Source organism: Platichthys flesus, chromosome 8, assembly GCF_949316205.1.
Source record: "Platichthys flesus chromosome 8, fPlaFle2.1, whole genome shotgun sequence".
NCBI lineage: Eukaryota > Metazoa > Chordata > Actinopteri > Pleuronectiformes > Pleuronectidae > Platichthys > Platichthys flesus.
The window spans coordinates 4872133-4899298 of NC_084952.1; the positions used below are offsets into that span (position 1 = coordinate 4872133).

Below are 27166 nucleotides of genomic sequence, written 5' to 3' on the forward strand. Positions count from 1 at the left end.
CCTGAATATACTGTTTGTTCTTTTAGAATAAAAAGGCTTCGACAATAATGAATTAAAACTGTATTTGGTACAATTGTTGTTGTGCATTTTGTTATTTGAAAAGGATCTCATGACCGTTCTTTTAGCATGTCAAACAAAGTCCAGAAGGTGGTCCCGGTTCAAGGTAAACATGGAGCAAATAGAGGCGGGCCGGATGGTGATTGTTTCCTCGTGAGCGATTGGACATGGTGCGCGTTAAAAATCTGCCTCGCGGTGAAGACAGTTTTAGTAAATATTATCCGAGGAAGAAGAAAGCATCTTTACTGACGAGTCATGAGTGGATGTCCGTACTTTGAGAAGAGGCATTTGTACGTTGGGTTTGATTCTGCCCTTAACAACAGAGCTCTGATGGAACTTGATTTTTAGTTTGAGTGACATTAATGCAGGACAAAAAAGAGAACAAATAACCAACTGTCTTCGCATTGCAGGTTATTCAAAAACAAGCCCCCGAATGAGGACGAGGAGGAAGCCGCTCAGGCAGGCGTGAACAACGCCAGCAAAGGAGGAATCATCTACGGGGATTACCTGCAGGTAGAAAAACACCGCCGACAACATATGCCTGGATTTTTATATTAAAAGACAAGTGCTGGAATTTGCATTTGTTTTAAACGTCAAATGGTTTCTTTCTTTCCATCGCGCAGCTTGACAAAATAGTCACGGCCCAGGTGCTGCAGAGTGAAGTGAAGGGAAATAAGATCCACGATGAGCACCTCTTCATTGTCACCCACCAAGGTAAAAAGAGCTTCGGGGAGGATAAGAGTATGTTTTTCTCAATGTTCTCACAGAAATGAAATGTTTTCCTAATCATGCAGTAAGTCTTTAAAGTTTCTGTTGGGAGTAATTCAAATTTTTTTGCAGTGAAGAATCAGAAAATGTGAGACTTTGAATCTTACAAATCTAGAAATAGCTCCTCTGGAATTGAAAAGAGTACATAAACAAAAACTTAGTTGTGACGTGGCTCGACTTCAGCTCGGCTGCTCACTGACGTATTCATCTTGTAATATGACACTTGAATATTTATGACGAATAAAACCGTTTTTCTGTTTTGTATTCCAGCCTATGAACTGTGGTTCAAACAGATTTTGTTTGAACTTGATGCAGTGCGAGAGATCTTCATCAGCGGACACGTAAGTCACGTTCTTTGTGAAATACAGACATAGATTTCCTGGTTTTTAAGTAATAGGAAAAGGAAAGAACATTTTAAATGAGTATGTTTTAGTATCGTCAGTGAACACTGCAAACATGAAGCAGAACATGAAGCAGAACAACTTAAGAGAAACTCTTTGGTAGTCAGATCTCGCTGCACCTCTCTCAACTTATATTCAATAAGAATTATTCAAGTCTTTCCGGCTTTGGAGTTCGTTGGAGGAGAAAGAGATTTTGTTCATCACTCCGGCTGATGCTCCAAATTGAAATCAGAGCAATGCCAAAATTCGGACACTAATTATTTCCAGTAATGAGATTTTTTTTTTTTTTCCTGTGTATGTACTTACAGGATTTGCAAAGATAATTAATTATTTCCTGACACATTTCACTTCTCCTCAAGGTCCGGGACGAACGCAACATGCTCAAAGTCAACACTCGCATCCACAGGATCGTGATGATATTCCGGCTGCTGGTCGACCAGTTTGCTGTTTTGGAAACAATGACAGCCTTGGACTTTTTCGACTTCAGGTGAGTGTACAAATAACTTCTGGGCATCTCTGCATCAGCTCTAAAAAATGTATGAGATGTACAGTGCTCGCTGTCTTGGCTGTGTATGCATGTGTGCTCACGTCTGTGTGTTTGCGCTCGTGCACAGGGAATACCTGACACCAGCCTCGGGCTTCCAGAGCCTTCAGTTTCGGCTCATCGAAAACAAAACCGGGGTCCCGGACAACCTGCGGGTTCCATACAACAGACGCCATTACAGGGACAACTTCAAGGGTCGTGAGAGTGAGATGCTGCTGGCCAGTGAGAAGGAGCCCTCACTCTTAAAGCTGGTCGAGGTACATCTGCACCAACACCTGCATAAAGTCATGAATTTTGGGTCATTTTATTACGAGTTGTCTTATTAAATCTGTGCTTTTTTTCTTTTTTGTTTCAACATTTTGATTTTCTGGATAAAGCTCATCTGGGAGTTAACTGGGTAGAAATGTGATAACAACCTTTGGCCTGTTCTTCCCCAGGAGTGGCTGGAGAGAACTCCGGGCTTGGAGGTGGATGGGTTCAATTTCTGGCAAAGGCTGGAAATCAATATATTTGATGGGCTGAATAGAGAGAAGGAGAAAATCACGGTAGGAGATGACTAGCTCTCAGTAGAAAACACAAAATATATTTTTATTTCCCTTATCCTGGAGTGAAGACATGATTGACAAGATATTTAGTTTTTTATTTTCTTCTTGGGTGGGGAAACAGAAAATGCCAGATTCTGAGGAGAAGGAGGAAATGATGGCGGAGATGGTCAAACAGAAAGAGCTCTTTACTTCGCTGTTTGATGAAAAGCGTCACGACCATCTTGTCAGCAAAGGTGAGAGTCCATTAAAAATCTGTCAAATGAATCGAACTGCGTCGTCCTGAGGCTCAAGTTAGTGTGTGAGATCTAAAGTTGTGCCTGTGCTGTGCAAGAATTTAAACGTTTAGGATTGAGGCCCTAAAATTAGACAATTATCAACAATTAATTTGACTCATAATTGCATTTTCCACTCAAGGTGAGAGGCGGATCTCTTACAAGGCTCTGCAAGGCGCCCTGATGATCAACTTCTACAGGTTTGTGGTTTTAACAACCTAATCTCGTCACCTTTAATTGTCTCGTGAACGTGTTGACACAATGCATTTGTGTTATTCCTGCTTCAGATTCATAGTTATAAGCTTCTGCCGCTGACAATGTGCTGTCAATGAGCGTGGCCACAATGTGCCGTCACGCTCATTAAGGCTTTGTGAGCGTCAACAGAGTCATGACAGCCACTAAAAAGTGATAATTAATGTGAAACTCCAGGGTTTTACATTGTTAATCCCATTGCAGGGTATTGAATAGGTTATTTTTACAACTGCCATCAACACCAAAAAGACACATATTCATGCATCGCTATAATTTATGTAAGAGATGATTATGATTATCCCTCAAAATCCATATAAAGCCTTCTCTGTACCTTTCAGGGAGGAGCCGAGGTTCCAGGTTCCCTTCCAGCTGCTCACGTCCCTCATGGATATCGACACGTTAATGACTAAATGGAGATGTAAGTGCTGCAGTGGATCTGTCAGTTGCTGTCTGCACTCGCCAGTGAACCAGAACAGAAACAATGTGTGTGTGTGTGTGTGGGGGGGGGGGGTTGTGGGAGAAAATGGTGGGGGAGATTCATCTGTACAGGAGGCCAGAGGTTTACAGGGGAGTTTACAGAACTAAAGTTAGTTCACGACCCCATAGCCAGAAGGTTCTCATAACATCTCCTCCACGCCTGCTGATCAGCAAAACAACACCAGTCCCATGACATCACTTCTTATCGACCCACGTCTTCTCCTATGTCCAAACAATTTACGGCTTGGATGAAAAACACCCTCAGCCACAAACTTTGCCCACGTCACAACCAATATGTTTTTTATCTTCTGTCTCCAGACAATCACGTATGCATGGTGCATCGTATGATTGGCAGCAAAGCCGGCACGGGGGGCTCCTCCGGCTACCACTACCTCAGATCCACTGTCAGGTATTGTTTGCTGTAAACTTAAGCCTGACTGATTAAAACTCTTTACATCACAAGTATCTCAAACACTTCAGAGTTAATTTAGATAAGGACAGGATACTGACACTCTGCGCTTATCTAAATTACCTGCCATATGGTCATTTCATCCAGACACGCACAAACTGTATTTAAACTTTCCAGCATTTGAGCAGCAATCATTTCCAACAGATGCTCGATTATACTGCGAGTCCCATGTTTAATTTATGATGTGTTTTTCTTTACCTTTAGCGACCGCTACAAAGTGTTTGTGGATCTGTTCAACCTGGCGACGTTCCTGGTGCCGCGCCACTGGGTGCCCAAGCTGAATCCCAATGTGCACACCTTCCTGTACATGGCCGAGTGCTGCGACAGCTCCTACTGCAGCAGCGAGGACTCCGACTAGAGGTGGTGTGGGGGGGGGGGGGGGTCCTGGCTTCGTTTCTTTAACTGTAAATCAGGCCTCGCTGAGCTGAAAAGTGTTAACGGCAGGTGCGTAGGTGGATAGGTGGTCAACAAGCCATGCAGATGAACACGTTACGATGCCAGGGAACATAACGCTGCAGTCTAATGAGCTATGCATCAGGCTGGTGTAACCCTGAGAGTGCATTTGTAAGGAATTAATTAGGACAGTCTTAATATCTTACCTCTAGGACTATAAATAAGTCAGTTACAGACAAAATACTGTGTTTTAGTAGTAGTTATCTTGAGTTTAAAATTGATGTTTTTCCTAGTTGACAAAGGATGCTGGAGGGGGACATAAGACAAGGAGGGACAACTAAAAGTTCCATCCCTGCTGGTTTTTTCCAGGAAGTTTGTGTAAATACAGAAACTTGTACATTTCATTGTTTAGCAAGCAAAGGCAGAAACTCATTGATTCTCCCGATGACAAAAATAGATAAACAAGTAAATGATTAGTTCATTAGCTGGATCGGGCGTCTGACCCTGATTTAATCAAATAGCCAGAGTAAACAATTTTGGCACCAATCTGTGATCCTGACCGGTCACGAGTCACGAGAACGGCAGATGGCTCCTTGATAAGATTCGCTTAGATGTTTTCTCAATAACATTATGCAAATTCGCTGTGACTGACCTGACAGTGAATGGATCGGTGCGGGAGCTGATCAAACTGGAGGCGATGAAGACTTTTCTCTTTTTTTTTGTTTATATAACAAAGCATGAGGACGGTGTCAGAGAGCAAGTTATTTCTGAACACTCACTCAGACACGACTCGGGTGGAAACCTCTGCGTAAACAATCAACGTCAAGATCTACAATAGGACAAACCATTGAATCTGTACATAATGTCAATAATGTAGCTGATATAAATGAGCTTTGTATAGTATTCTATATGGTGTTGACTGATGCTGTGTATTTATGCAATGATCAAATGATCTCTGTATATCTTAATTTGATCATTATTATATTACCCATGACTTGTATAACCCTTATGTATTTAAGATACACATTTTTGTACAGTGCATCTTGTTGTCGGTTTTACAGTGCGAGTGTCTTAATCGCTCAGTTATCATCCAACATGTATCAACGTATGAAGTGATTTATTTTGTTCTACCGATGCACGATGGTGACATTTCAATAAAGAGAAACATTATTTAAAATGACATTTTGAAGGCAGATGACTGATTTTCGTTTTTTTTTGGCAGCAGTGGAGATGTGGAGACACACACATGCATACACAAACAAACAAACACACAAACACTCAGACAAGACACATTCAACAACACAAACAGAAATAAACATAATGTTGTTAAAGAAAAACTGCTGCCACCGAATCTGCAATACCTGGGATGATAAAGACAAAAGAAAGACAGCTGTATTAATCTCTGAGGGGACAGTGGGTACGGCAACAATCATGCAGCAAAGTAAGAGGAGATATGAGCGGAGAATGAAAAGAGGCAAAGATCATACCGCAGACGTTGTCACCGATTTTTATATAAACATAACCTTCCTTCCCCCATGTGGGTCCCCAGGAGTTCTGCACGATCCAGTATGGAATATCCCCTAAGACAGACAACACGCATTTCAGAAATGTATTATTTACAGGATAAAGGAGCACTGTGCATGTGCGTGTGTGTCTGTGTGTGTGTGTGTGTGTGTGTGTGTGTGTGTGTGTGTGTGTAGCTGTGGCCACTTTGAACCCTTACATAATCACTCATATCCTTGTGTAATAGCCCACAAACACAAGCGGGTGTGTGAAATAATTGATGGCGAAAAATATAAAATACCGCCGTTTGTCAAGAATGTCAAGAGAGAAGAAAACAGCGAGAAGGCAGAGAACACGTATTGATTACAAAACTACCTATTAACCTTTTTAAATAATTTCACAGGGACGTTTTGTCTTATTAACTCGGAGCGGGGTGCTTTAAGAGTTAAAACCGAGTAAATAATAAGAGCTTCCGTACTTAGAAATCTGTGGACATGACGTCTAGGGCTGCAAACACACAAATCTCACGTGCACCAGCCGCACCACTCTCCCATCACTGTGTACATTGGGGCCCAACAGGAAGGTAAAGTACTAAAATGTTAAAATCTAGAAAATATAAATCCTGCAACGAGACCTTTATTAATATTCTTGCTTTCTGAGATATCTCCCTAACAGGGGCGAGATATTAATTCCTTGCTCCTTCAACGATTTTGCTAAAAATGAGGACTGCAATATTTTAACACAACTGATTAAAAAACTACAACATGAAGTAAATTATCAATCGAAGACACATTAACTTTTTGCAAGAAACGTGAGTTTCTTGCAAAAAGTTTCAGGAAATAATTAGATGTCTAATTGCAGGGTTCACACCGTGCAATTAGACATCTAATTCCTTTTAACACATTTAGAAATTTAAGATTTAATCCATAGCTAAAGAGCTTGTTAAAATATATTCTTCTCTCCTAGTGTTTTAGGAACTAATTGGGGGGGTGAGAGATCAGGCTCGGTTGGAGTTGAGGCAACTTGTGATTACAGCTGATTGAGTTGGGGTACATGTCTTTACCTAAAAATCTTGCCTGGTGCATTGACTCTAAATCTACTTTCACAGACCCTGAAGTTTGAAAACCTCCTCGACCTAAACAAATAACGAGTCTGTCTCATGCCAGTAGTGTGGTGGTGGATGTGTACCAGTCGTGTCGTATCCAACCACCAGAACAGCATGGTTAGACCATTGGCTGGAGCAGTGGTGCTGGATGATCCCTCCCTGGTAGTCCTGCCAGCTGACAGCGTCCACGACGGCCGCCAGAGGACCGTGCTGCAGCAGCTGACCCTTCATGGCCTCCTCCTGACCACTGGAAAACAGAATAAGAAAACTGTGGTGTCGTGTGTGGACCTGTGATTACACAGCATCTGGAGGTGTTATGGTGTAAAATCAGGGGCTTGAGAACGTGTTCGTCTACACACTTCCGGTGATGGATGTTAAGTTGATGTTAAGTTCATTTCACAAGGCTGCACAGTTTTACCATTCCTCATCTCTTCCTCCTCCACTTTCTCTCATTCTTAAAATCCCTGTAGCAGTTTCTAACCAACTATTGCACTTTCTCTCTGTTTCCCCCCACTCTGCTGTTCAATGAGGCAATGACTCACACCCTGGAGCTCTGTGATACCATTCTTTTGCCAGGCTCATCACATGTGGTCATGGAGTTTGAGGTGATCCCAGAATTAGAAAGCCATTTCACATCCCGTTCATCTGGAGGTGAAGTTTCGATTTCTTGGAACTTTTATGATCATGCTTTTCTTTTGCTTTGCAGCAATAAACCTTTATCGCAAGGTTAAGAATTTGCCCTGACCCCTGAGAAATGTCTAATTCCAGCAGCTTAACACACTCATTGACCCTGCACTCTGATCGCTGGAGAACCATGGCATTTAACTAGCTTTGATAATGGCTGCATCTTTAAAAACAATGACCCTGGCCAGGATGGTTGTATTTTCATCCGCGTGAGTTTGTTAAGCAGGATTATGCAAAAGTTACGAGATGGACCACGGAACTTGGTGGAAGGATTCGATATGGGACAGGGAAGAACCCATTCACTTTGTACGTGCATCCAGATCAGGTGGCAGAGCAAGGATTTTCTTTTCAGTTTCTACACTACAAATTTGTCATCTTTTTCAGGGAATAATTCAAGAATCTCGATGAAGAACATCGGGCACGTTTAGGGCGCAGATATTTGAGTGTGTGTACTTGGGTGCAGATCAAATAATCCGGATCTAGTGAATTTAAATGTGATTTAATAAAAAGACTTTTAGGCATTGGTAGAGTACTCCGCTCTACTGAGTGCCATTCTAGTTTAGGTTTTAAATATGATTCTATATACAAATTTAACAAATAAAAAACGACATCTGTAACTTTTATGTAATCAGAGGACGCTGATGTGAACTATGAGTGAGAGTCACAGTCCTGATCAATTAATGCTGAATGAAGATGATCTGAATTTGCTTTACCCCTTGGTTACCTCTGGTCCAAAATAGCTGGCCCAAGGTCAAGAACCTCTGTGCTACTGAGCTATCATTGACTGTGTAAACACTGTGGTGTGTCAGTGTGCAGGACCAATCCCCTTCCGTCCCTCTCTGTCCTTGGTTCTTTATGAAAAGCCCTACTTGTGACTTTATTGCTCACTGACAACTTGCAAAACGTGTATTTTACCCAAAGTCATGTGCAGTAAAGTTCTTCACAGCAACGCCGTCATGTGACCGGGAGAAGAAATGGCAGATTCCCGTCTTGGCTTTGTAGGGATACTCGGACTGGGGCACCAGTTTCACCCGGGACTAGAAAAAAAAGAAAATAGTCCATCTCAGCGAGTGTGTTATCTGAATACAAAATATGCATTCATCTTGTTTGTGACAGAGGTCACAGGCACTGTCCTTATTTTTGAATGTAGAGCAGCGATCTCACTACGCCTGCTGCCACTACATACCTCACTAATTCAAATAAATGACAGAAGCTGCACTTATATAAAAATTCAAAAATCTCTGGTATATCTGCTTCTCCTTTACTGGAGTATGTGAAATACTGGAAGGGTCATTCTAACTGTGCACTGTATCTGTTTCAATGGGTTATATGTTGTAACTAGTACCTGTTTTAACCAGTTCAGAGCCCTGACCGGGGAGCCTCCATTACATCCCTCGTCTCTGAAGGAGCAGTCCAGAACCTGTTGTACGCTGAGCTGCTCCAGCTGCGAGCCTTCGATGGCGTGGGCGGACTGCATGGCTCCCACCACGCTGAAAGCCCAACAACTCCCACACTGCAAAGGCAAAAAGTTACAGTAATTAGAAAAAGAACACGGCAGAGATGAAAATGTGAGTTTCTGTGTTTTTGCTAAAGGAAACTTTCATTCGAATGCTGGTCTCAGATCTTTCAACTTTACTGGATAAATCAATCCTGTATATTTAAAGTGTTTCTTAGCACATCATTTAGATGCATTTTCAAAAAGAGTTTGGATTGTGGGTGAAACTAGATACATTTGAAAGATTTGTTCCATACATCTATACATATATATATATATATATATATATACACGTTCACTATACTTCATTATGTTCTTCATCTTCATTATCTTTATTCATTTAATTGTGTTGTTTGTAATAGAGGGATCCATCACTTGTGTTTTTTGGGAGGTTTTCCTCATTCTCTTTGTGAGTGGAGTGTTAAGAACAGAGGAGGCCGCACCTTGTGAAGCCCTAAGAGGCAAATTGTGATTTGTGAGTATGGGCTACACAGATGAAATTGGATTGAGGATTGATTGATATGATCTACACTGAGTGTGGATGTCATACACAGGACGAGGTGAAATGATCCCGACCAGCCTGAGTCAACTGTGACTAATTGTTTTCTGCTGCCATCTACTGACAGAAACGCCTCAGGTCAAACTGACGTGAGGAAAAAAAATCATTACTTCTGCTTCAGTTAATGTACTTAAGCTTTAAAGCTGAGGATTATTTTGAGATATATTGACAGAAAAACTTATCTCGTTCTTCATGTCTGATGGAGATTAAAACACTTTTTTTCCCCCTGAAACCAGTCATAGGAAAAAATCCAGTGCATTTGTTTTTCTCATCCCCAGCATCCCACTCAGTTCTGTTTACTTGCTCAGCTCAGCGTAAATTCCCACAACTGTGATGAAATCCTCCCTCTGCAAAAATCCAATATTTTGCTGCTCAATATGGTTCCATGTCAAAAATCAATACCGAAACCAAAATCTGTCGAGTACACAAAATATTAGTCCTATTTTCTCTCTCCTTGAAGATGATTAAAAAGCACTTGAGTCGTAATCATGACGAGGGAAAACTCAACCAAGAAGCAGTGATGAGATGTCTCGTGGCTTTGTGCATTGCTGCTTCCCTCCTGTCTCTGCTCGTACATCACAGTGTGTTAGATTGTATCGACAGATAGTGTATGGAGATTTAAAAAAAGGCGTTTAGATACTCAGGCCCCATCAGATTGCAATATTTCACTAAAAGTATTAAAACTACGTGATTTAAAAAATCATTGAATGATTTGGAATCCCTTTTGAAAGACCAGGAAGTGGAATCACTGGGATGTGGATGTTTTAGGTCGCAGGTTGTGAGTTTATTGCTGACGAGGGCTCCCTTGAAAAAATAGACTTTTAATCTCAATGGGACTTTTCCTGGTTAAATAAAAGGTTAAAAGAAAATTAGTAGTGTTTTTTTTTTACATCTTGTCTCTACATATGTACGTCTTTAGGGGAAACTGAGCCCAGGTAGCTTCATGGGGAGAATGAGTACAAAAAAAAAATCTGTGAAGGAAAACAGCAGGAGAGGAAGCTGGTAGGTGAGTGTGGTCATGTGCAGGCAGAAGCTCCCTGGAGTGGTGAGCCTAACCTGAATTCAAGAGAGTAAAATATATGTTATCACTTTGGCTTTTCGCTATATGGGCTATCCCTGTCTATCCCTGAGGACAACAGTTTTACAGAGAAACTATCCTCCCCGACGGCAAATTAACCGAGTAAGGAGATAAAGGACAAAAGAGCAGGAAGTGAACCTGCGAGGACGAGCAGCAACTCCATCTTACTAACGCGCTCCCTGTTTTTGTCCCCAGGTCCATTCTGCTCGCTGAGCAGAGCTCACACCTAATGACTTAGTTTGTCATTTCACCTCCTTTGCTGTTACTGAAGTCCCACTTAGCCCAGAATTGTCTCTCGCTTTCTATTACTTCACGTTTGACCATCATTGTGCGAAGGGAGGGAGTTTCCCTGTGCTGTCCCTAAATGTCCAATTATGATTTTGCGAAGCTGATGGTACTGAGTGATGTGGGGACATGAAGACAACAGGGCCCCTGGATGCTTCCAGTCACTTAAGAGACGGCATGTGTCCACCACACACTGCAAATAAAGATCGACGACATGATAGCTCCCTCAAAATTAAGCCAAATCTTCTGGATCGGCCCCTCGTGACTGGCTGCATAAACCCCACCTCCTCCATGTTAGTAGATTGGACAATGCAAATATATTGAAATACAAGTTATCATATTCCATAAGCTAGTTTTTGTCATTATAGGTCGTTCTTATCACACTGATGTAAGTTTAAGTGTTGATTTTTCCTTTTGAGTTTGGTTTTAATTAGTTATTTCATGCTACAAAAACAGGGTGAAATATGGTGATTCATATCTGAGACTGAGAAATGATTGATCGAGCGTATGTCTGCGTGACCTTGATACCTCGTCTCCATATCCCCCGATCACTGATGCTCAGACTCTGGCTCCGAAATGATGTCTAAAGTGCAATATGGCTGTGCTCCACTCCAGGATAATTGAGCTTCACTCTTGCACAGGACGAGGAAATTAAGACACGTCGTCCATCTTTATAAACAGTCTGTGGTGTTCACAAGTAAAACTTTCAAAGGGGGAGAACGGATGGATGTGTTTTTAATCATTTTTAATGAAGTCATTTGTTTGAACGTGCCCCGACTGGGTCTGTTTACCTAGAACACAGTGCTAATAGCAATATGCTATACGCTATCTATCATCTGTCCCTCTGTAACACGTACTGCTTGCTGGTTCTGGACCGGGGCCACTGCTGCTCTGTCCCTCCAGTCCCACTTGGCAGGGAGCCCCTCTGTCTTCCGTCCAGAGAAGTGCGGCGCTCTGTCGGCACTCGCTCGCAGGTAGAGATCTGTGGAAAAACAGATACTGTTCAAAGTCATTCCAGGATACAAAGATGCATGTAAACAATGATTCTGCAGATTCAGCACAGTCCCCCAGGAAGATGAGACTAAATGAGTGAAACTATATATCGACCGATAAAGCACCTTCAGCTGTTTTAGAACTATCCAGTAGATGTAACAAACACAGATTCAGCACATGCACCTAATTCAATACTGCAAACTCAAAATATGACAACAGCGTTTAGTGATTACACTGACGTCTACCTCTGAATTCCTCCGGCGAGAGGTCAGAGAACTGGTTGACTCCGTACTTTGCAGACTGAGGAGCTGTGGAAAACGAGTTCAGGGACGCATGTCGCTTTGTGGCTTCCTGAAATGACACAAATAACGCATTGGGGCGTCAGAGTCAACTGGAGGAGCCGCAGAATGCAGATGAGTACATCAAAATAAGATAAACAAGAATAATGAGGAGACGGAAGAGATTAACAGATGAACAGACGAATAATCAGAAAATTGTGCTCAGAGTATTAAATATATATTTAATATGTAGTACTCATTCATAAGAAAATGTGTTCACTGGTATACATTTTGCATTGGTAGACTGTTAATATCAATACTTTGATATATACACAGCATTTGACTGTTTTAGCTAATTTTTATTAATTTATGTTTGTTAGCAGAATTCACTGGATGGATTAACATGAATAATAAAATAAAGCATGTTTAGGCGACTGGTATTTGTGACTTTGTGCAATTTGGTGCAAATCCACATAACAATCCACATCTAGTAAATTTGAAATGTGGTTCATAGGGGGCTTTTGGAAGATGGCGGCAAAATGCACTCCACTGAGGGCTATACTAGTTTCTGTTTAAAAATCATTTGAAGAAATAAATATATCTACAAATTCTACAAAATAAAAACATCTGCTACAAGTTTTACATAAGAAAAAAATCAGAGACTAGAAAGATTTATATTTGGTGGGTTTATATATATAATAATAATAAATCTAACTCTGGTAATCTTAAAAACTACTAGTTGGCATGAATTATAAGTACACCACAAAATAGTATTGGACAATAGTACTTGGATAAATGTACTAAGTTACTTTAAACCTCTGAGGACTTGCACTTTTAATTTGTGAACATTTGAAGTTTTACACTAAACACTATCCAGATGTCATGTACGTGAGGGGGCGGGGTCTCCAGTGACGTACGTTTAAGATGCGTTTAAAACTCGTAAACTCAGTTTTTCTTCGCGTCTCTTCAGAATCTCACCTGGAAAAACACGTGACGTCGGTTCAACTCATCGCCGGTGACGTCACTCTGGCGCTGAAAGTGTTTTCTGAACGAGTCGAAATCCAGAACGGAGGAATTCAACGAGTCCCGAGTCGCATCCGAGCGAACACGAAGACAACAGAGAGAAGAGACGAGCGAACAAACAGAGAGCGAGAACCACGAGAACAGCTGACGAACCCTCATTTGACGAAGAGGAGTCAGGTGGAGACACGCGAAGATGAGAGGGACGAAGAGTTTCTGGTGTTTGAGGAAGAGCAGGACGAGGATTGGCGCATGCGCAGAGATCAACAGGCGCCTCCTTAAAAAGAGAAAGTCAAATTTAAGTTTCCCAGGAAGGAGGATTTGACTCCTTAAGGTCTCTCAGGAACATTTCACATTTCAGTCTAATACAATTAAAATAGTTAGCTTTGTTAACCAATCAATTTATATTTGTAAGGCCCATATTCACAAATCACAATTTTTGGCCTTAACACTCAGCAAGAGTAATTTTGTTTGTATTGACATTATTTATGAGCAGAAGTTATTGTCATATGTGAGTGGGCGCATTGTATATCAAGCTTAATATTTTGCAGTAAACTTTCAGATGTTGCTTGGAAGTTGACCTTTGACTTTTTGGATGTGGAATATCAATTCATCTTCATCTACATTTTTGCAGGAAAAATATGTTGTTTGGTTTGTGGTGAAATAAAAACTTTTTAAACTTTTTTAATCTGATTCATCAGCATTGAATCAATATTGTGAGCTCAAACCTTTGCAAAAATACAGTTTTAATATGTATTTTCATCGCAGTTATTCAGAAACACAAATGCACATGCTATGTTGTGTATTGAATCGTTAAACTGTCATGAGTGTATATGCAAAATTCATTATTTTAATTCAAATGTCTCTAGAATCATAGGTTAAAAATGTCTAAATTAAATATTTGATGTCACGTTTTTGTGCTGAAACAGGTGACGTGTCGGACTGAGATGTAACTTGTGACCACAGCCCCCCCCCCCCCCCCCCCCCACACACACACACACACACACACACACACACACACACACAACCCCTCACATTGTACCATAACATTGCAGTAGTTGCTCTCAGGCACAGTAGCAGCTGCAAGGCATTATTTTTTCCCAGCCTGTACTTTGTCAGGACCGGCCCACCAGTCAGTGCCCCGGGAGGAGAAAGCAGGCTCCTCTTGTGCTTTCTGAAGTGTAGCATCTGATCCGGCTCTCATCACAGCCGCGTTCTCCTGTGAACGTGCCAGAAGAAATGTCCGACCCGACAGAGGAGCTCAGCAACAAGCCCTTCACGGCCCAGTTGTCCAATGTTTACCTCAGCATCCTGGCACTGTTCTGCTTCAAGCTCTTTGTGAAGATTTCTCTCAACTTGCTGACATACTTCTACGTTATCCGTGGGAACCGCAAAGAGGCGGCGAGGATATCAGCAGAGTTCTATGAATATGGTCAACGGCACAGTGAGTACTGAGTGCAGTAACCCATAAAAAGCCCTGAGGAGTTTGGTCTTTTCTATGTATTTGTGACTTTGTGCAACTGTACACTAATACACATGATTAACCTCAGGCACAAAAGGTCATAGAAAATATCAATGTTTGCTCTCTGCTCACACACACAATTTCTGTGTTTACAAATGAGCAATAGACACTGCATTGCTAATCCAGTTGGTGTAAAAGCCGTTAATTGTATTCACATTAATATAGAGTGTAGATATGAACGATAGCCCAGTTTCCTTTTTATTAGCTTAATCGCCGCTTATACACCATGAAGTGTACATTCAATATTAAATGAAGACACTGTGGGCTGGCAGCTCTTTTTTTTTCCTCTCATGTATTAATAGAACCCAGTCATGATACCCCCGCCGCCACCTCCCCTCGCTCGCTCCCTCACTTCCCCCATCCTGCCCTAGTTTCCATTCCCAGCTATGCAGTGCACCCTCTCACACTGGCACACAGCACACCAAAACAACACTGCACATTCTCCGGGACGAGGCGGTTGGACGGGGAGGCACGTTCTGGGTGACGAGAGACGACAACATAATCTGCGGCGATCATTCAAAGGGGAAATGTTTAATTTAAAGGAGACCAACTCCGAGGAATACTAATTAGCCGAGATTAGGGTATTAGTCATGGTCCTGGAGATATGGCCTCCCTTGTACGAAGAAATCTGTTTAATGACTCTATAGCTGCTGCTTTATACCCATATTTTAAATCAACGTCAGTCAAGGAAAATGGGCTGCATGAAGGAAATGGCATTAATTTAATAGAAAACATCAGATTGATTATGAGCCATAAATTATGATTGAAGCGGATAATGATGATGAGAATGTGTGGAATGCTTCAGCGGCTATTCTGGACCTTGACTCAGGTTTGCTAAATTAGAATTATTTTTTATTTTCCCTACATGACATCCAACCTTCTGCAGACAATTTGTCAAGTTTATTGAGATTATTAATGCATCAGGATTGTTTAAGCACATAAAAATGTCCTGCACGATGAATAAAATGCTTTAGGATGAAGGTTAAAATGTGACTAGAAGGCGTAGAATATGAATTTGATATAAATATCAAGAGGATGGAGATTTTGTGAGTTCACATCTGAGGTTCATCAAGTTGTTGTAATGGTTAAGAAATAAAGAATAAAGACATTCTGACATGAGAAATGATAGTAAAAATAGTACAAATATCAGTGAAAGTAAATAATTCTACAAAGACATAACAGTTGTTTTTAAAATAACACTTTGATTATACTCAGTAAACTTTTTATTTTACACTTCAAGCTGCAGGTTTTATATTTTCTGCGAATAATCTTCCCCTTCTTGTGCGGTGTGAACAATGGTACTGGATGGAAGCACAAGGTAAATGATGACAAATATGACAATATAATATATAATTCTCATTCCTGTCCCAGATTCCTGGGCAGACCGCTCACCCCTCCACGAGGCTGCAAGTCATGGCCGCCTCCTGGCCCTGAAGACCCTCATCCTTCAGGTGAGGAGAATATAATCCAAGGAGAGAGTTATACGCATCCTCCTAATTTGTACAATGTGGGTTCTGTCACTGCTATTCCCTGTGAGATTAATTTGTATTTAACGCATATTGTAAGTCAGACAGAGGTTTCGATGAAGGTCAGGGGTTTCCATACAGATATCTGAGGTTAATATCTTTTACAGTTGACCAGTTTTAACCTTACCTTGAAATAGCTTCGTATGAAGGCAGTAAATGAATAAATATCCGAGCCACAACCTCGACAATGATACGTCTTTATCTCCGAGAAGCTCATGACAAAGCTCTGATATCATAGCCCTATTTGACACGGTGATTCATTAACTCTGCTTTTTTTGGACCACTATTCTCTATAGTTGAAACAGGACCGCAGCTTGTCAATGACTGAGAATCTATGACTAAAGAGGTTGGGTCTGTTTTTCTAAAAGGACTTTCAATCTTTCTGCAATTCCATGGATTCACCAACAGAGTGTGACAAAGGTTAATGCCCCTTAAATCGGTTTAACGTCCGCGGCTGCTTGACTGTGTTTCCAGGGTCACGGTGTGAACGTGCTGACCATAGACCGCGTGTCGCCCCTTCATGAGGCCTGTCTCGGAAACCACGTTACTTGTGCCAGAGCTCTGATCGACGCAGGAGCCAATGTAAGTCGCAAATTGACCTCATGACTCTTTATTGTTGCTATACCGCACAGGTCAAATGTAATTTTCACGGCTGGGAAAATCTAGGCGGGGGTGGGGGGGGGTGACATACGAGCGGTGCGCCACTCTCCATCTACAGCCGCTGCAGAGCTATTAGGATTTGTTTGTTCCCCTTCAACTGTTCCCCCGGGCTGTTGCTATTTGTCAACCTGCATGGTTAAACCAAGCCTAAGAATAACATCAACAGAAAATGTGTTTGTAGGTCAACGCCTTGACAATTGATGGAGTCAGCCCTCTGTTTAACGCCTGCACTGTGGGCAGCGTGGCATGCGCCGAAACTCTTTTGGCAAATGGAGCAAAACCCCAAAGTATGGTGTACCACCCCTCGCCCATCCATGAAGCCACAAGCAAAGGTATACGATAAAAAAGAATATTGTGCATGTATGACATAATTCATACTCATCTATAATTTCCCCATTGACTTTTTAAATATGTTGAAAATCAGCCTTAAGCATAGACTATATATAAAGTTAAAGTCAAAGTGTCTTTATCACCCCCTGGTGGCTGGCTGCAGTACATATCGTAAACACCACCACCTCAATGTTAGTGGATGGGACATGGGCCAAGCTTACAAGTAATTTTTTTCTGAAAGATGGTTTCTGTCATATCATACTCATGTACAGTGCAGTCAAAGTACAATTATTTCAAGGAAGTTTGGTTTTTGATAATTTGATGCGGTGAAAACGTGGTGTATTTGCTCCTGATGTTCAATATAGTGAAATTACATTACAACTCAATCGATTCCACTTGTATTTGTGTCCTGTGCTGTACAACTAAACTTCTTTTAACAAACTCTCACAGCTTTAAAGGTTTATCCCAACGTGACATTACTTTTCGTCTTCATGCTGCATTACTTTCAGGTCATCACGGTTGTGTGGAGGCTCTGGTGACTTGGGGGGCAGATGTGGACATGGACATTCCTCACCTGGGCACGGCGCTCTATACGGCCTGCGTCTGCCGAGAGCTGGAGTGTGCCAGGAAACTCCTGAGGGAAGGTCGGCTCACAGCACAGTGTGGATCTTTATATTTCCATACGGTCAGGCACACAACCTGGATGAACACACAGAGAAACACAAGGACATTTACTGTCCACTGACAAGGGAATAAACACACAAATAGACCTTTACTCTAGACTAGAATATTGAGGAATAAATCAGCTTTATTTTATTTTTTTCAGTTTCATGAAAAATCACCTAACAGACACAGTGAGAATAAAACAATGGAACACGAGAGGAGAAAATAGAGCAATAAACCACAAATTTACATGAGCAAGTCATTGTAAATAAGAGGTAAAGTCAAATCATTTGTCAAAGCCCTCAAGGCTAAACTAACCAACTATGTTTGTTTATTTTAAATGTAAGTGAAAACTCCACCTAGAGATTGTATAAAGAGATTTCACTTATAACAACACACAGATTGGTTAAAACACACTGCAGTTTGAGTAACGTATGCAGCGACACATCAATCCCACGTAGCCCACAGCTGATTGATCACTTTCTCAAACTATTTGCGAAAACCCATATCGCCTCCGACCTTTGATTGAGAGCAACCCGTTCACTTCAAATCTCCCACGGCTGTTCAAAAGTAATTTCTGAGAAAAATGGGAAATAGTTAGCGGAGCTGTGTGAAGTCGGGTGAATAAAAAAATGCATTGACCATTTAATAGGAAAGGAAAGTCACCAATTTATGCCCGATTTAAAAATGAACAGGACATAGTAGTGATAGTTAACAGTAGCAGTTGTCTTATTGGACAGTGGCAGGGAGGGATAATCAAGTTTATCCTCCATTCAGGTGCCAATGTACAGAAAGGCAAATCCCTGGATTCACCGCTACACGCAGCTGCGGAGAAAGACTTCACAGGTGCGGTGAAGCTGCTGCTGGACTTTGGCGCCGACATTAACGCCCGGAACACAGAGTTTCAGAGGCCGGTGGACATGGCTCCACCCAGCAGTATAACTGAGGGTTTCCTGCTCGTCTATGAAGGTACAAGTCGGCTTGAGGCCCGTTTGTCTTTGAACGTTGTCTGCATGAATCCCACAAGCATATTAAATGAGTTTTCACGTCCTCCTCCTCACAGCTACACCACGACTCCTGAGCCAACTGTGTCGTCAGTGCATCAGGAACTGCGTCGGCCGGGACAGACTCCACCTTCTCGCCCACCTGCCTCTGCCCAACAGGCTCAAGAACTACCTGCAGTACAAGTGAAAGGCAGAAGAAACAAAATGTCCCCCCCCCCACCAATGGGACTTATGAGAAGACGCCTTTCGACAAACTGCACATCAACTCCATGAACTCCTCCGACCTTTAATTTTAGCTGCTACTCAATGCTGTACGAACAATTTATGGAAATAAGACACGGAGCTGCCGCAGAGTAGCTGACAGAACCACGTTGTGTTGAACTAGTCTGCTTCCCATGTGTGGATGTTTGGACCTGGACGAATGTGAAGCAGGATATTGTTAAAACAGGCCCTCAGGCTCAGCCGTCCCCAGATCAATTAGGAATACAAATATTTTTGATAAACAGAGTTTTATCTGCTTTTCAGATTTGTAGTGTTGTTAGAAAATGTATTAAATGAGTGGTGCACTTTGAAAACTTTGCATATTGTGACACAAAAAATCTCTTTATACTGTACATATATGAATGAGTGCTCGTAGTTTTGCATTGCACACCTTTAGATCATTAAAATCCATTTGAAACCTGGTGCATTTGCCAAAGTGTGGGCTGTGTTTCTAAGTTTTCATTTTAGATGTGCCGTAGGTCTATTACAGATTCAAAACTACAAAACAATTAACAACAAAAACAGTTTGACGTGTTTATGCTTGGATTAATATGTAGCGACAACTGGAGGAGGCTGACGTTACCGGAAAGTCTCTGTATGAATATATGAGTGGGTGGAGGAGAAGTGTTTGTTTCAATATCTGAGACAGAAGCTAAAACTGTGTAGTATACTAATGGAATATATATAGTATAATGCTCGTGAGGCATTATAAACTAAATAATCATGTCAAGTTAAAGTTTATTTATATAGCACAACTACATTTGTGAAAGTGCTGAATAGGGTTAAAATGTGAAAAGAATATATAGAGCAAATTAAGGGATAAGATTTCATAAAATTGAGTTGAGTTTAATATATATACAAACTCAATATATATATATATAGATATTCTATTCAGTTATGTTATCACAATATAACATGTCTGTACTGAAAAGAATATTACATTTTTTTTATTTATTGATTAAAAAAAAGTTAACTTTAAGTCCCCCTATTTACTGTACGGGTTAAAATAATTTATTGTAAGTATTCTAAAAGCTTATGTATTATATATTAATTGTTTAAAATTATTATGAATACTTAATAGCGCTTTATTTTGGTAAAAATGTTATTGAATTTCTAGAATTTGAAATTTTGTGTTGCCTCAACTTCCTCCAGGGGGCAGTAAACTGTCATTGTTGTGTGTGAGCAGCTACAGCACCAGGAAGATGTGTCTTGTTGCCATGGAAATATCAACTAAATAAGTCAAGTACGTTTGTCAATCTCAAGATCGGCTCCATCATGATCCTATAACTGTTCTACAACCACAGACACAACATCCGTCTGTGGGTTTGTTCAGCAGCACGTCTTTCACAGTGTCCTCAACCTACAGGAGTGTCCAGAGAAGTGGTGAAGTGGCTGCAGAGCCTCGACCTGACATTTCATGTGCTCAGGTAAAGAGGAGCTCTTATTGATTAAACTCTACACTCCCCACTGAACACATACACACATGACATTCACCTCAATATGTTCAAACTGATATTTGTGTGGCTGGAAAGTCCTGGTTACATGTTACCCTGGAGGTTTCATCATTCAGGGCTGAGCTGGGCTGCTAGATGTTTAGTTTATCCATGGTGAAGCAGCTTTTTTTTCAACCAATTTTACACATCTAATACCAAACGGCTTTTAATTTAAAATACCTTCTAACATAAAACCAGTTAAATGTGTGTTCATTTAATGAATAAAAATAATATAACTTTATTTGCTAAGCACGTAGCTCAACAAGTTAACAAAGTCTTGCAGCAGAATGATGCCTTAACAAAATATACTATAACAAGGAAGTATATTTAGAAAACACGTGCTCTACAAAGCTGCAGACAGACAATTGTTCAGAATTTGAAATACACTCTGTCTGTTTTCCCTCCACTTTTTATTTCCAGGGATTTTTTCCAGTGGTTACCTTGTGGCAGAGATATGTTCTTGTTATTGCCCCCAGCACTTCCCAGAGCATTTATTTGACAGAGGAACATCACTTTCTGCCAAGCAGAGGAACTAGAGCCGGATATAGCGGGTAGGATGAGAACATGAGAACATCGAAAGTATCATGAGGTGAAAAGAAATGTCAGTTGAGCTGTAGTTTCAATTAATTTCCCCATGTAGTGTTTAATACAGTTTCACGTTCACTTAACAGGTACATGTATTTGCATAAAAAAAAATAATTAAATAGGGTTAATTTACTTTTACAGGAAGATCTTATTTTGAGTCAGATAATTATTTAAATTGTCCCCGTCTTTACGGAAGCAGCTGTTGCACTTGACGAAGGAGGTTGTGTGGATTGGGAGCGAGGGCAGGAAATTAAAGATTAACTTTTATTAAATTATCAGCATGACTACAGATGACAAGTGTTACATACAAGCTATATCATAGAAGTGTGACCTTTCAGTAACAGCCACAGTCTCAGGGTTGATCATCACATTCTCAGATTTCCTCTAATACTGATGTTTCTTGAAAGATCAGGGACACTCCAGTTACAACTTACACACATCACTGCTTCATATTCAACCTAAAGTGAAAGGATGCTGAGACCGGACAGCGACTGTGGCTGGGCAAAGAAAATATATTAATAACAATACCCGGCCACGAAAAGGGCTAAACTTCACATTTGCACAATGTAAAAATAATACAGGCACCAAGAGCAACAATAGATGCCTGTATATGGAAAAACCTTTATGATTTAGTATCAGGAACCCTGAGGGTCTAGAGTTTGACTTGACTCGCTCCACAGCCTCTAAAGCCATGAAGAACAACCTGAGGATAACGGAGATCATGGCGACGCCCGACATCAGACCAGAGGAAGGCAGAGGTAATTCTCCACAGGCACCTGGAGAACAAGGCTACAGAGAGGGGAGTCCACCGGGGGGGGGGGGGGGGGGGGACCTTGGGACCTTACTGGCAAACTAGGGGTTAGATGTATAAACTGACATTTTGTAGTTCAGAATTTATATTTCTCTGAATGTTACTGAATTTGTGCAATTTTGACCATTTCTTTGTTTGGCAGGACGATTTAAAAAGAAACCCAATCTCGGTAGATGAGCACTTTGACAGCTCTTCATCTGGAGGCACCTCATCAAGTAAGCTTCGGTTTGTAATTCAATTCAAATCCCATGACAATGATGCCCGAGATGCATCGTTCACTTTGAGGCATGTCTAGTGTTTTTGGCAAACAGTGACGAATAAAGTGAAATGAAAACGCAGAGAGCACAATTAGTTAACTGCTGTTTTATTCTGTCTGAAGGATCAACTGCTCCGTCTGTGTTTCAGTGGCAGAGGAGCTCAGGCTCAGTTCCCTCATTTCAAACAGACTAGTGAGAAAAGCCATTTAATCATTTTTACATTCACTCTGCAAGAGGAAGATAAAGATATATTTTACTCCTCAGAGGCAGTATGCTATTTAATATGCTGTATATCAATGATAGTGAAAATGATTAAAAGATTAAAATAAATGTTTTAGTTTGTATAGAACATGCTTGCAGCTGAACTTAACTCTTCTTTCCAATTTATAGAGTTCTAGAGCTGACCTGGAGTGAAGCCGCTCAGATAACTGTGTATCAGCCCGTCAGACGCTCCTGCGAAAGGATCTGTGCTTTGATAAAGAATTGTGTATTAATGTGTCACTTTGTGTATTGATACGGTTTCCACAATAATCCCAATCTTAGCCCTTTTTTCTATTAAGCCACGGAAATGTTGCCTAGAGTGCAACTTGATTTGAAAAACAGATGACATCACTGTTTTTTAATGGATTATATAATGTAACAGTCGCTCTACATCACTGCTGGACAGTACCTGCGTGCGCCAGTAGGTGGCAGTTGGGAGGCGTGAGCTCTTCTCAGAGGTTTTTCTGGGACTAAATCCATTGCTGGAGGTGAGTCATTGATAAAAAAGGAGGAAACACACCAGTGTATTCTCCTGCCTTACGTTCACTGGTGTGTGTTTATCACCGAGCCAAATCCAACTCAGAGTCACCTCAGCCCATTTCTGATTCTGCACCCTCCCTCGTATTTTTCCGTCACTGAGGCAAAACTGCTTTCTAAGGTTTTTGTAATCCACCACCTGCTAAAAGCTGGTAAACTAATCCTGTGACTCATTAGATTCTCTGTGGTCGGTTCCGCCTGATGCTGAGTTCTGATTCCTAAATTAAAAATAACCGGGCAGCAGCATGGAGACAAAGAAAGCTTTTCCCTGTCTTGTTTTCTAAATCATTAATGTTCCCAATTTTTGCAGCTCTGGGTTGAATAGATTTCATCACTCACTGTGCACGGACAGGAGATGCTGCACATCAGCACGAGTGGGTGATGAGTCACCGGCTTTAGTTTGGTGGTTGATGACCACAGGCTGAAGATGCTGTGTCTCTATTAAGATGTCAGTAGAACTTTGCCCGTGGTAACGTGCTGACAGCTTCATTAAATCCCAAACGTGTGATAAGGATTATATAACTCTGTATCTTGCGTCACTGCTTATGAAGAGATTAAAAAACTTAAATTAGATGATGGGGAGGTGTATTAAGTAGGTAACACTTTTCTTGGGGTGTTTTTTAATGCCACGTTTAACCAAATTCATGTACTCCCATATTTAAACCAGTAAATGGATCCTTGTTTTGCTGGATGGATATTGAATTACTGCACAGACAGATCCTGTGTGTCAGTGGTAATGGCACCATATGTTGTGCCCTTTTTACTGGATCACCTCAGGGCTGTGGTCTGTCATCTTATATACTTACAGTGCATCAGTGACTGCAGCAAACAGAACATAGAGGTAAACAAATGAGTGCCGGTGTTAGTTAATGTTTTGAAGCTGTGTACATAAGTGTGATTGGAGCGCAACCAATTTATTTATGTAGCAAAATGAGCTTTTTCACAGATGCACCGATTTTAAAATGTTTATTTTACAGAAGAAATAATGCAGGAAAGATTTCTGTTCAAATTTTTTCTCAATTCAAATTATATATAAGTGGTTGTATTTATGTTTTCTTTTCATTCATAAGTTTGGGGTTAAACTCCAACATATAAAGCCTCAGCTACTTATTTTTGGCTTAAAGGTTTGATAACAACTTCTTAGAAATCACTGCCTTTTAAAAATATATATATTACAAATGATGTATATATCGTTGAATATGTATCCACTCAAAGATCGGTAACGGTATCCTAAACTCCACATCAGTTGGGCTCTTACTGTAATATGTAAGTACATAATATAGTTTTCACCTGATTTCGAAGGGCTTGTTCTATAATATAGTTTTTGTAGCCAGGTACTGTTAAGAGTGTAAACAACCTTAACTTTGCTTAATTTCTTTATAAGCACAAGGAAACATACACCTTAAATCGATGGCCGATAGATGTTCGACGTCAAGAAAGCCCTGTTGTATTATCTTTTCATGTTGAGCGTTTTCCGGTGCCAAAGCCACTCAGACTCAGTTGCACCGAGTTCACCCTGTTGGCCCTACATCTCCAGGCACTCCTGGATGCTCCGAGTACGGAACAGTTGAGCAGTGAAGCTCGTGAAAAACGGACGACAGGATGGTAAGTGTTTCTGGCTGACTGCCCCGCTCCTCGTGTGGTCTGAGAGCCTCAGCTTCCAGTAGGGAGATGGGAGGACAGCGCTGGAATGATATGATATTTCCAGCCTCAACAGACTAGTAGCCACAGATGACCATGAGATTAATTTCTGCTGCGGGGATGGACTTGAACCGCAAACAAAACGTTGCCACGTAGGACGTTTGTTTCGACACCAATCTAACGGCGATTGTTTGAGTGTAACAGTGGATATCTGACATTTAGAGAATTTTCCACCAGCTTGCGTATCGCACGGTTCCCTGAGAAATCCGCCCGCTCTGTTTCCATGGTAGTCCCTGGCTGGTAAAGCCTCTTTTCCTGCATCCCTCAGCGGGGCCGTAAAAAAACCTGACCTCCTTAATCTTTCAGTGTCTTTTGATTTCCCTCAGCTTGACTGGGCGTGAACACACATCAGCACTTAAGATGGCGAGCGCTGTCGCCTGTTGATTCCTGCAGGCGCTGGGTGACGAGCGGCGGAATTTTTGGATTGATGCTTATATTCAGTTGCATTGGTTTATACTGAGCATCCAAACGTGAGGGGGGGGGGGATAAGAATCAGAAGCTAGTTAAGCAGCCTATCACATTATAAAGTATAACCCTGTCTCCTGATATGCTGCTTTTTTACAATACAAAATAAAGTATTGTGTAAACACTCATTATATCCGGTGAAACTGACTTAACAGTAAAAAGAAGTGGCCGGGGTTACAGGGTGATGTTTATATTTATTCTATATCTCCACACCTCTCCCACTGAACAATAACTGGTGCCTGGTTGCCATGGCAACTAGCGAGCCCATACTGGAGAGCATACAGGAGACATTAATACGCTTACTGGAGCTTCTTTGGCTCCTTCTGTTGGTCATGAGGACAGGCAGCAGCTGCAGTTTTTTTTCAAATTGCATGTGCATTCATGAAAAATACAATGTGCCGGCGCGTTCATTTTTAAGCTGATAAATACAAACCTACATTTATGTAAAAAACCACATAATGTTGAAAAAAAGGGGGGGGGGGATGTCTGCTAATCGACATTTGAAGCCATAAGGATGCCTGAAACGCCCCGAGGAGGTGTTCACAACCATCTGGTCATTTTTCCTATATCGGCATCACTGTACCTTCGGTGAGAAGGAGGCTGTGGTGGTGAAGGCGAGGAGATGCAGCACGGGGAGGAGGGGGCGACGCCTTGATGGAAGCACAGGCAGAAACATGACTGGCCAGGGAGGGGAGTATTGTGAGGCTTTGTAAGCTCAGGATTCCCCTCGGGGAAAAAAAAGCCCTCCCCCTTTACCCGACTGCAAATCTCTCACCCCTATTAACAAAGCCGCTGCAAGCTAGTGTGTAGCCATGTTTTCCAGGCTGAGGGTGGGGCACTTTGTGTGTCTGTGTGATGGTATGCGAACAAATCGTCTGAAAGTCACGTGCATGTCAGATTGTGATATATATATTCATTATCCACTGATATTCTGCTTTTATTTAAATACTTATCTTCAATTTTTTTTGCAATACTAGAGGGCCTGTGGCTCGGGCGGTAAAGTGGGTTGGTGGTTCGATCCCTTAACCCTGGTTGCCTCAGGAAGATCATCTGGCATGAACAAAATAAAACAAAAACCAGGGCTAAATCGAATAAGCAGATGGTTGATCCTCTGTGGTGACCCCTCGTGGGAGCAGTCGGAAGACAGCAACAACACAACAACAACATTAGTCACCAAAAAGCTACTGGCCCATGATGTGATTATTGTCAAATCCCATGAGACTAAAGATAATTAAGTGCAATTAGTATTTCTTTATGTTCCATATGCCAATTATAGAACTTAAACAGATATAAAATATGAATTAGGTATTGATATAATGTTGATTACTGCTGTTTTATAGAGGTTTAAGAATCATTTACTCATTTTCACGTGAGAGCAAAACTAAAACCAAGATTTTGATCAAAAACTGCAAGGGCTGCAAAAAAACGCTTGAAAACTAAATCAGGCGATTAATGGAGCTTACATGCATCAGTACAGTGAGACCAGTGACCACAGCATCCTCCACCTCCAATAATACTGCAATGATGAAATGAGCAAACCTGCTACAACGAGACTCACAATAGAAAGGTCACTGGCAACAGGAAGATTCATCAAAGTAAAAATACAACACAGGGTCAAGAGCACGACAGGAAAAAGCCTTTTCAGACTGACTGACATTTACTTTTCTGTACAAAGGACAAAAAACAGTACATCTTGTTAAGCGCTGGAGCTCATTTCCACAATACTTTTTAGTCAAATTACTGATCACGGTACAAATCTATATATAATATACACTTTTGTACAATTAAAGTGTGCATCTAGATACAACTCAAATTCAAACTTAATCACAAAATTGTATTTCAAACAGAAGGAAGCCACTAACAGCAGGAAAGGACAACACAAGATACGAGGTAAAAATCCATTAATAGATAC

General features: G+C 41.2%; 3 protein-coding genes across 4 annotated transcripts; 2 read left to right on the plus strand and 1 right to left on the minus strand.

The window, feature by feature from the left end:
* Positions 1-239: 239 nt before the first annotated feature.
* Positions 240-5360, plus strand: tdo2a (tryptophan 2,3-dioxygenase a). The gene is made up of 12 exons (XM_062394428.1): positions 240-347; positions 468-570; positions 681-771; positions 1096-1166; positions 1586-1713; positions 1841-2027; positions 2208-2315; positions 2437-2548; positions 2730-2787; positions 3178-3257; positions 3635-3725; positions 3990-5360. Exons 1-12 carry the CDS (start codon positions 313-315, stop codon positions 4141-4143), a joined length of 1218 nt encoding a protein of 405 aa, XP_062250412.1. The 5' UTR covers positions 240-312; the 3' UTR covers positions 4144-5360.
* ctso (cathepsin O) lies at positions 5279-13423 on the minus strand. The gene is made up of 8 exons (XM_062394429.1): positions 13137-13423; positions 12126-12231; positions 11745-11869; positions 8816-8983; positions 8386-8507; positions 6870-7033; positions 5666-5758; positions 5279-5539 (listed from the first exon to the last, which is right to left on the minus strand). The coding sequence occupies exons 1-8, from the start codon at positions 13338-13340 to the stop codon at positions 5505-5507; spliced, it is 1017 nt and encodes a 338-aa protein (XP_062250413.1). The 5' UTR covers positions 13341-13423; the 3' UTR covers positions 5279-5504.
* Positions 13424-14230: 807 nt separating this feature from the next.
* asb5a (ankyrin repeat and SOCS box containing 5a) lies at positions 14231-19566 on the plus strand. 2 transcript variants are annotated; one of them, XM_062394590.1, is made up of 7 exons: positions 14231-14622; positions 16072-16151; positions 16701-16808; positions 17068-17218; positions 17726-17860; positions 18657-18848; positions 18943-19566. In XM_062394590.1, the coding sequence occupies exons 1-7, from the start codon at positions 14418-14420 to the stop codon at positions 19068-19070; spliced, it is 999 nt and encodes a 332-aa protein (XP_062250574.1). In that variant the 5' UTR covers positions 14231-14417; the 3' UTR covers positions 19071-19566. The 2 variants fall into 2 exon arrangements, with proteins under 2 accessions (XP_062250574.1, XP_062250575.1); XM_062394591.1 differs by lacking the exon at positions 14231-14622 and adding an exon at positions 15087-15529.
* The last annotated feature ends 7600 nt before the right edge of the window (positions 19567-27166 follow it).

Excerpts from the sequence above, each read along its gene's own strand:
- tdo2a (XM_062394428.1), top strand. The coding sequence starts at position 313 with ATGAGTGGATGTCCGTACTTTGAGAAGAGGCATTT. Across the intron at positions 772-1,095 it reads CTTCATTGTCACCCACCAAG|CCTATGAACTGTGGTTCAAA; the intron begins GTAAAAAGAGCT and ends TTTGTATTCCAG. Across the intron at positions 3,726-3,989 it reads TACCTCAGATCCACTGTCAG|CGACCGCTACAAAGTGTTTG; the intron begins GTATTGTTTGCT and ends CTTTACCTTTAG.
- ctso (XM_062394429.1), bottom strand. The coding sequence starts at position 13,340 with ATGAGGGTTCGTCAGCTGTTCTCGTGGTTCTCGCTCTCTGTTTGTTCG. Across the intron at positions 12,232-13,136 it reads GACGTCACGTGTTTTTCCAG|GAAGCCACAAAGCGACATGC; the intron begins GTGAGATTCTGA and ends GTGTCATTTCAG. Across the intron at positions 11,870-12,125 it reads CTCGCCGGAGGAATTCAGAG|ATCTCTACCTGCGAGCGAGT; the intron begins GTAGACGTCAGT and ends GTTTTTCCACAG.
- asb5a (XM_062394590.1), top strand. The coding sequence starts at position 14,418 with ATGTCCGACCCGACAGAGGAGCTCAGCAACAAGCCCTTCACGGCCCAG. Across the intron at positions 14,623-16,071 it reads TGAATATGGTCAACGGCACA|ATTCCTGGGCAGACCGCTCA; the intron begins GTGAGTACTGAG and ends TTCCTGTCCCAG. Across the intron at positions 16,809-17,067 it reads TGATCGACGCAGGAGCCAAT|GTCAACGCCTTGACAATTGA; the intron begins GTAAGTCGCAAA and ends ATGTGTTTGTAG.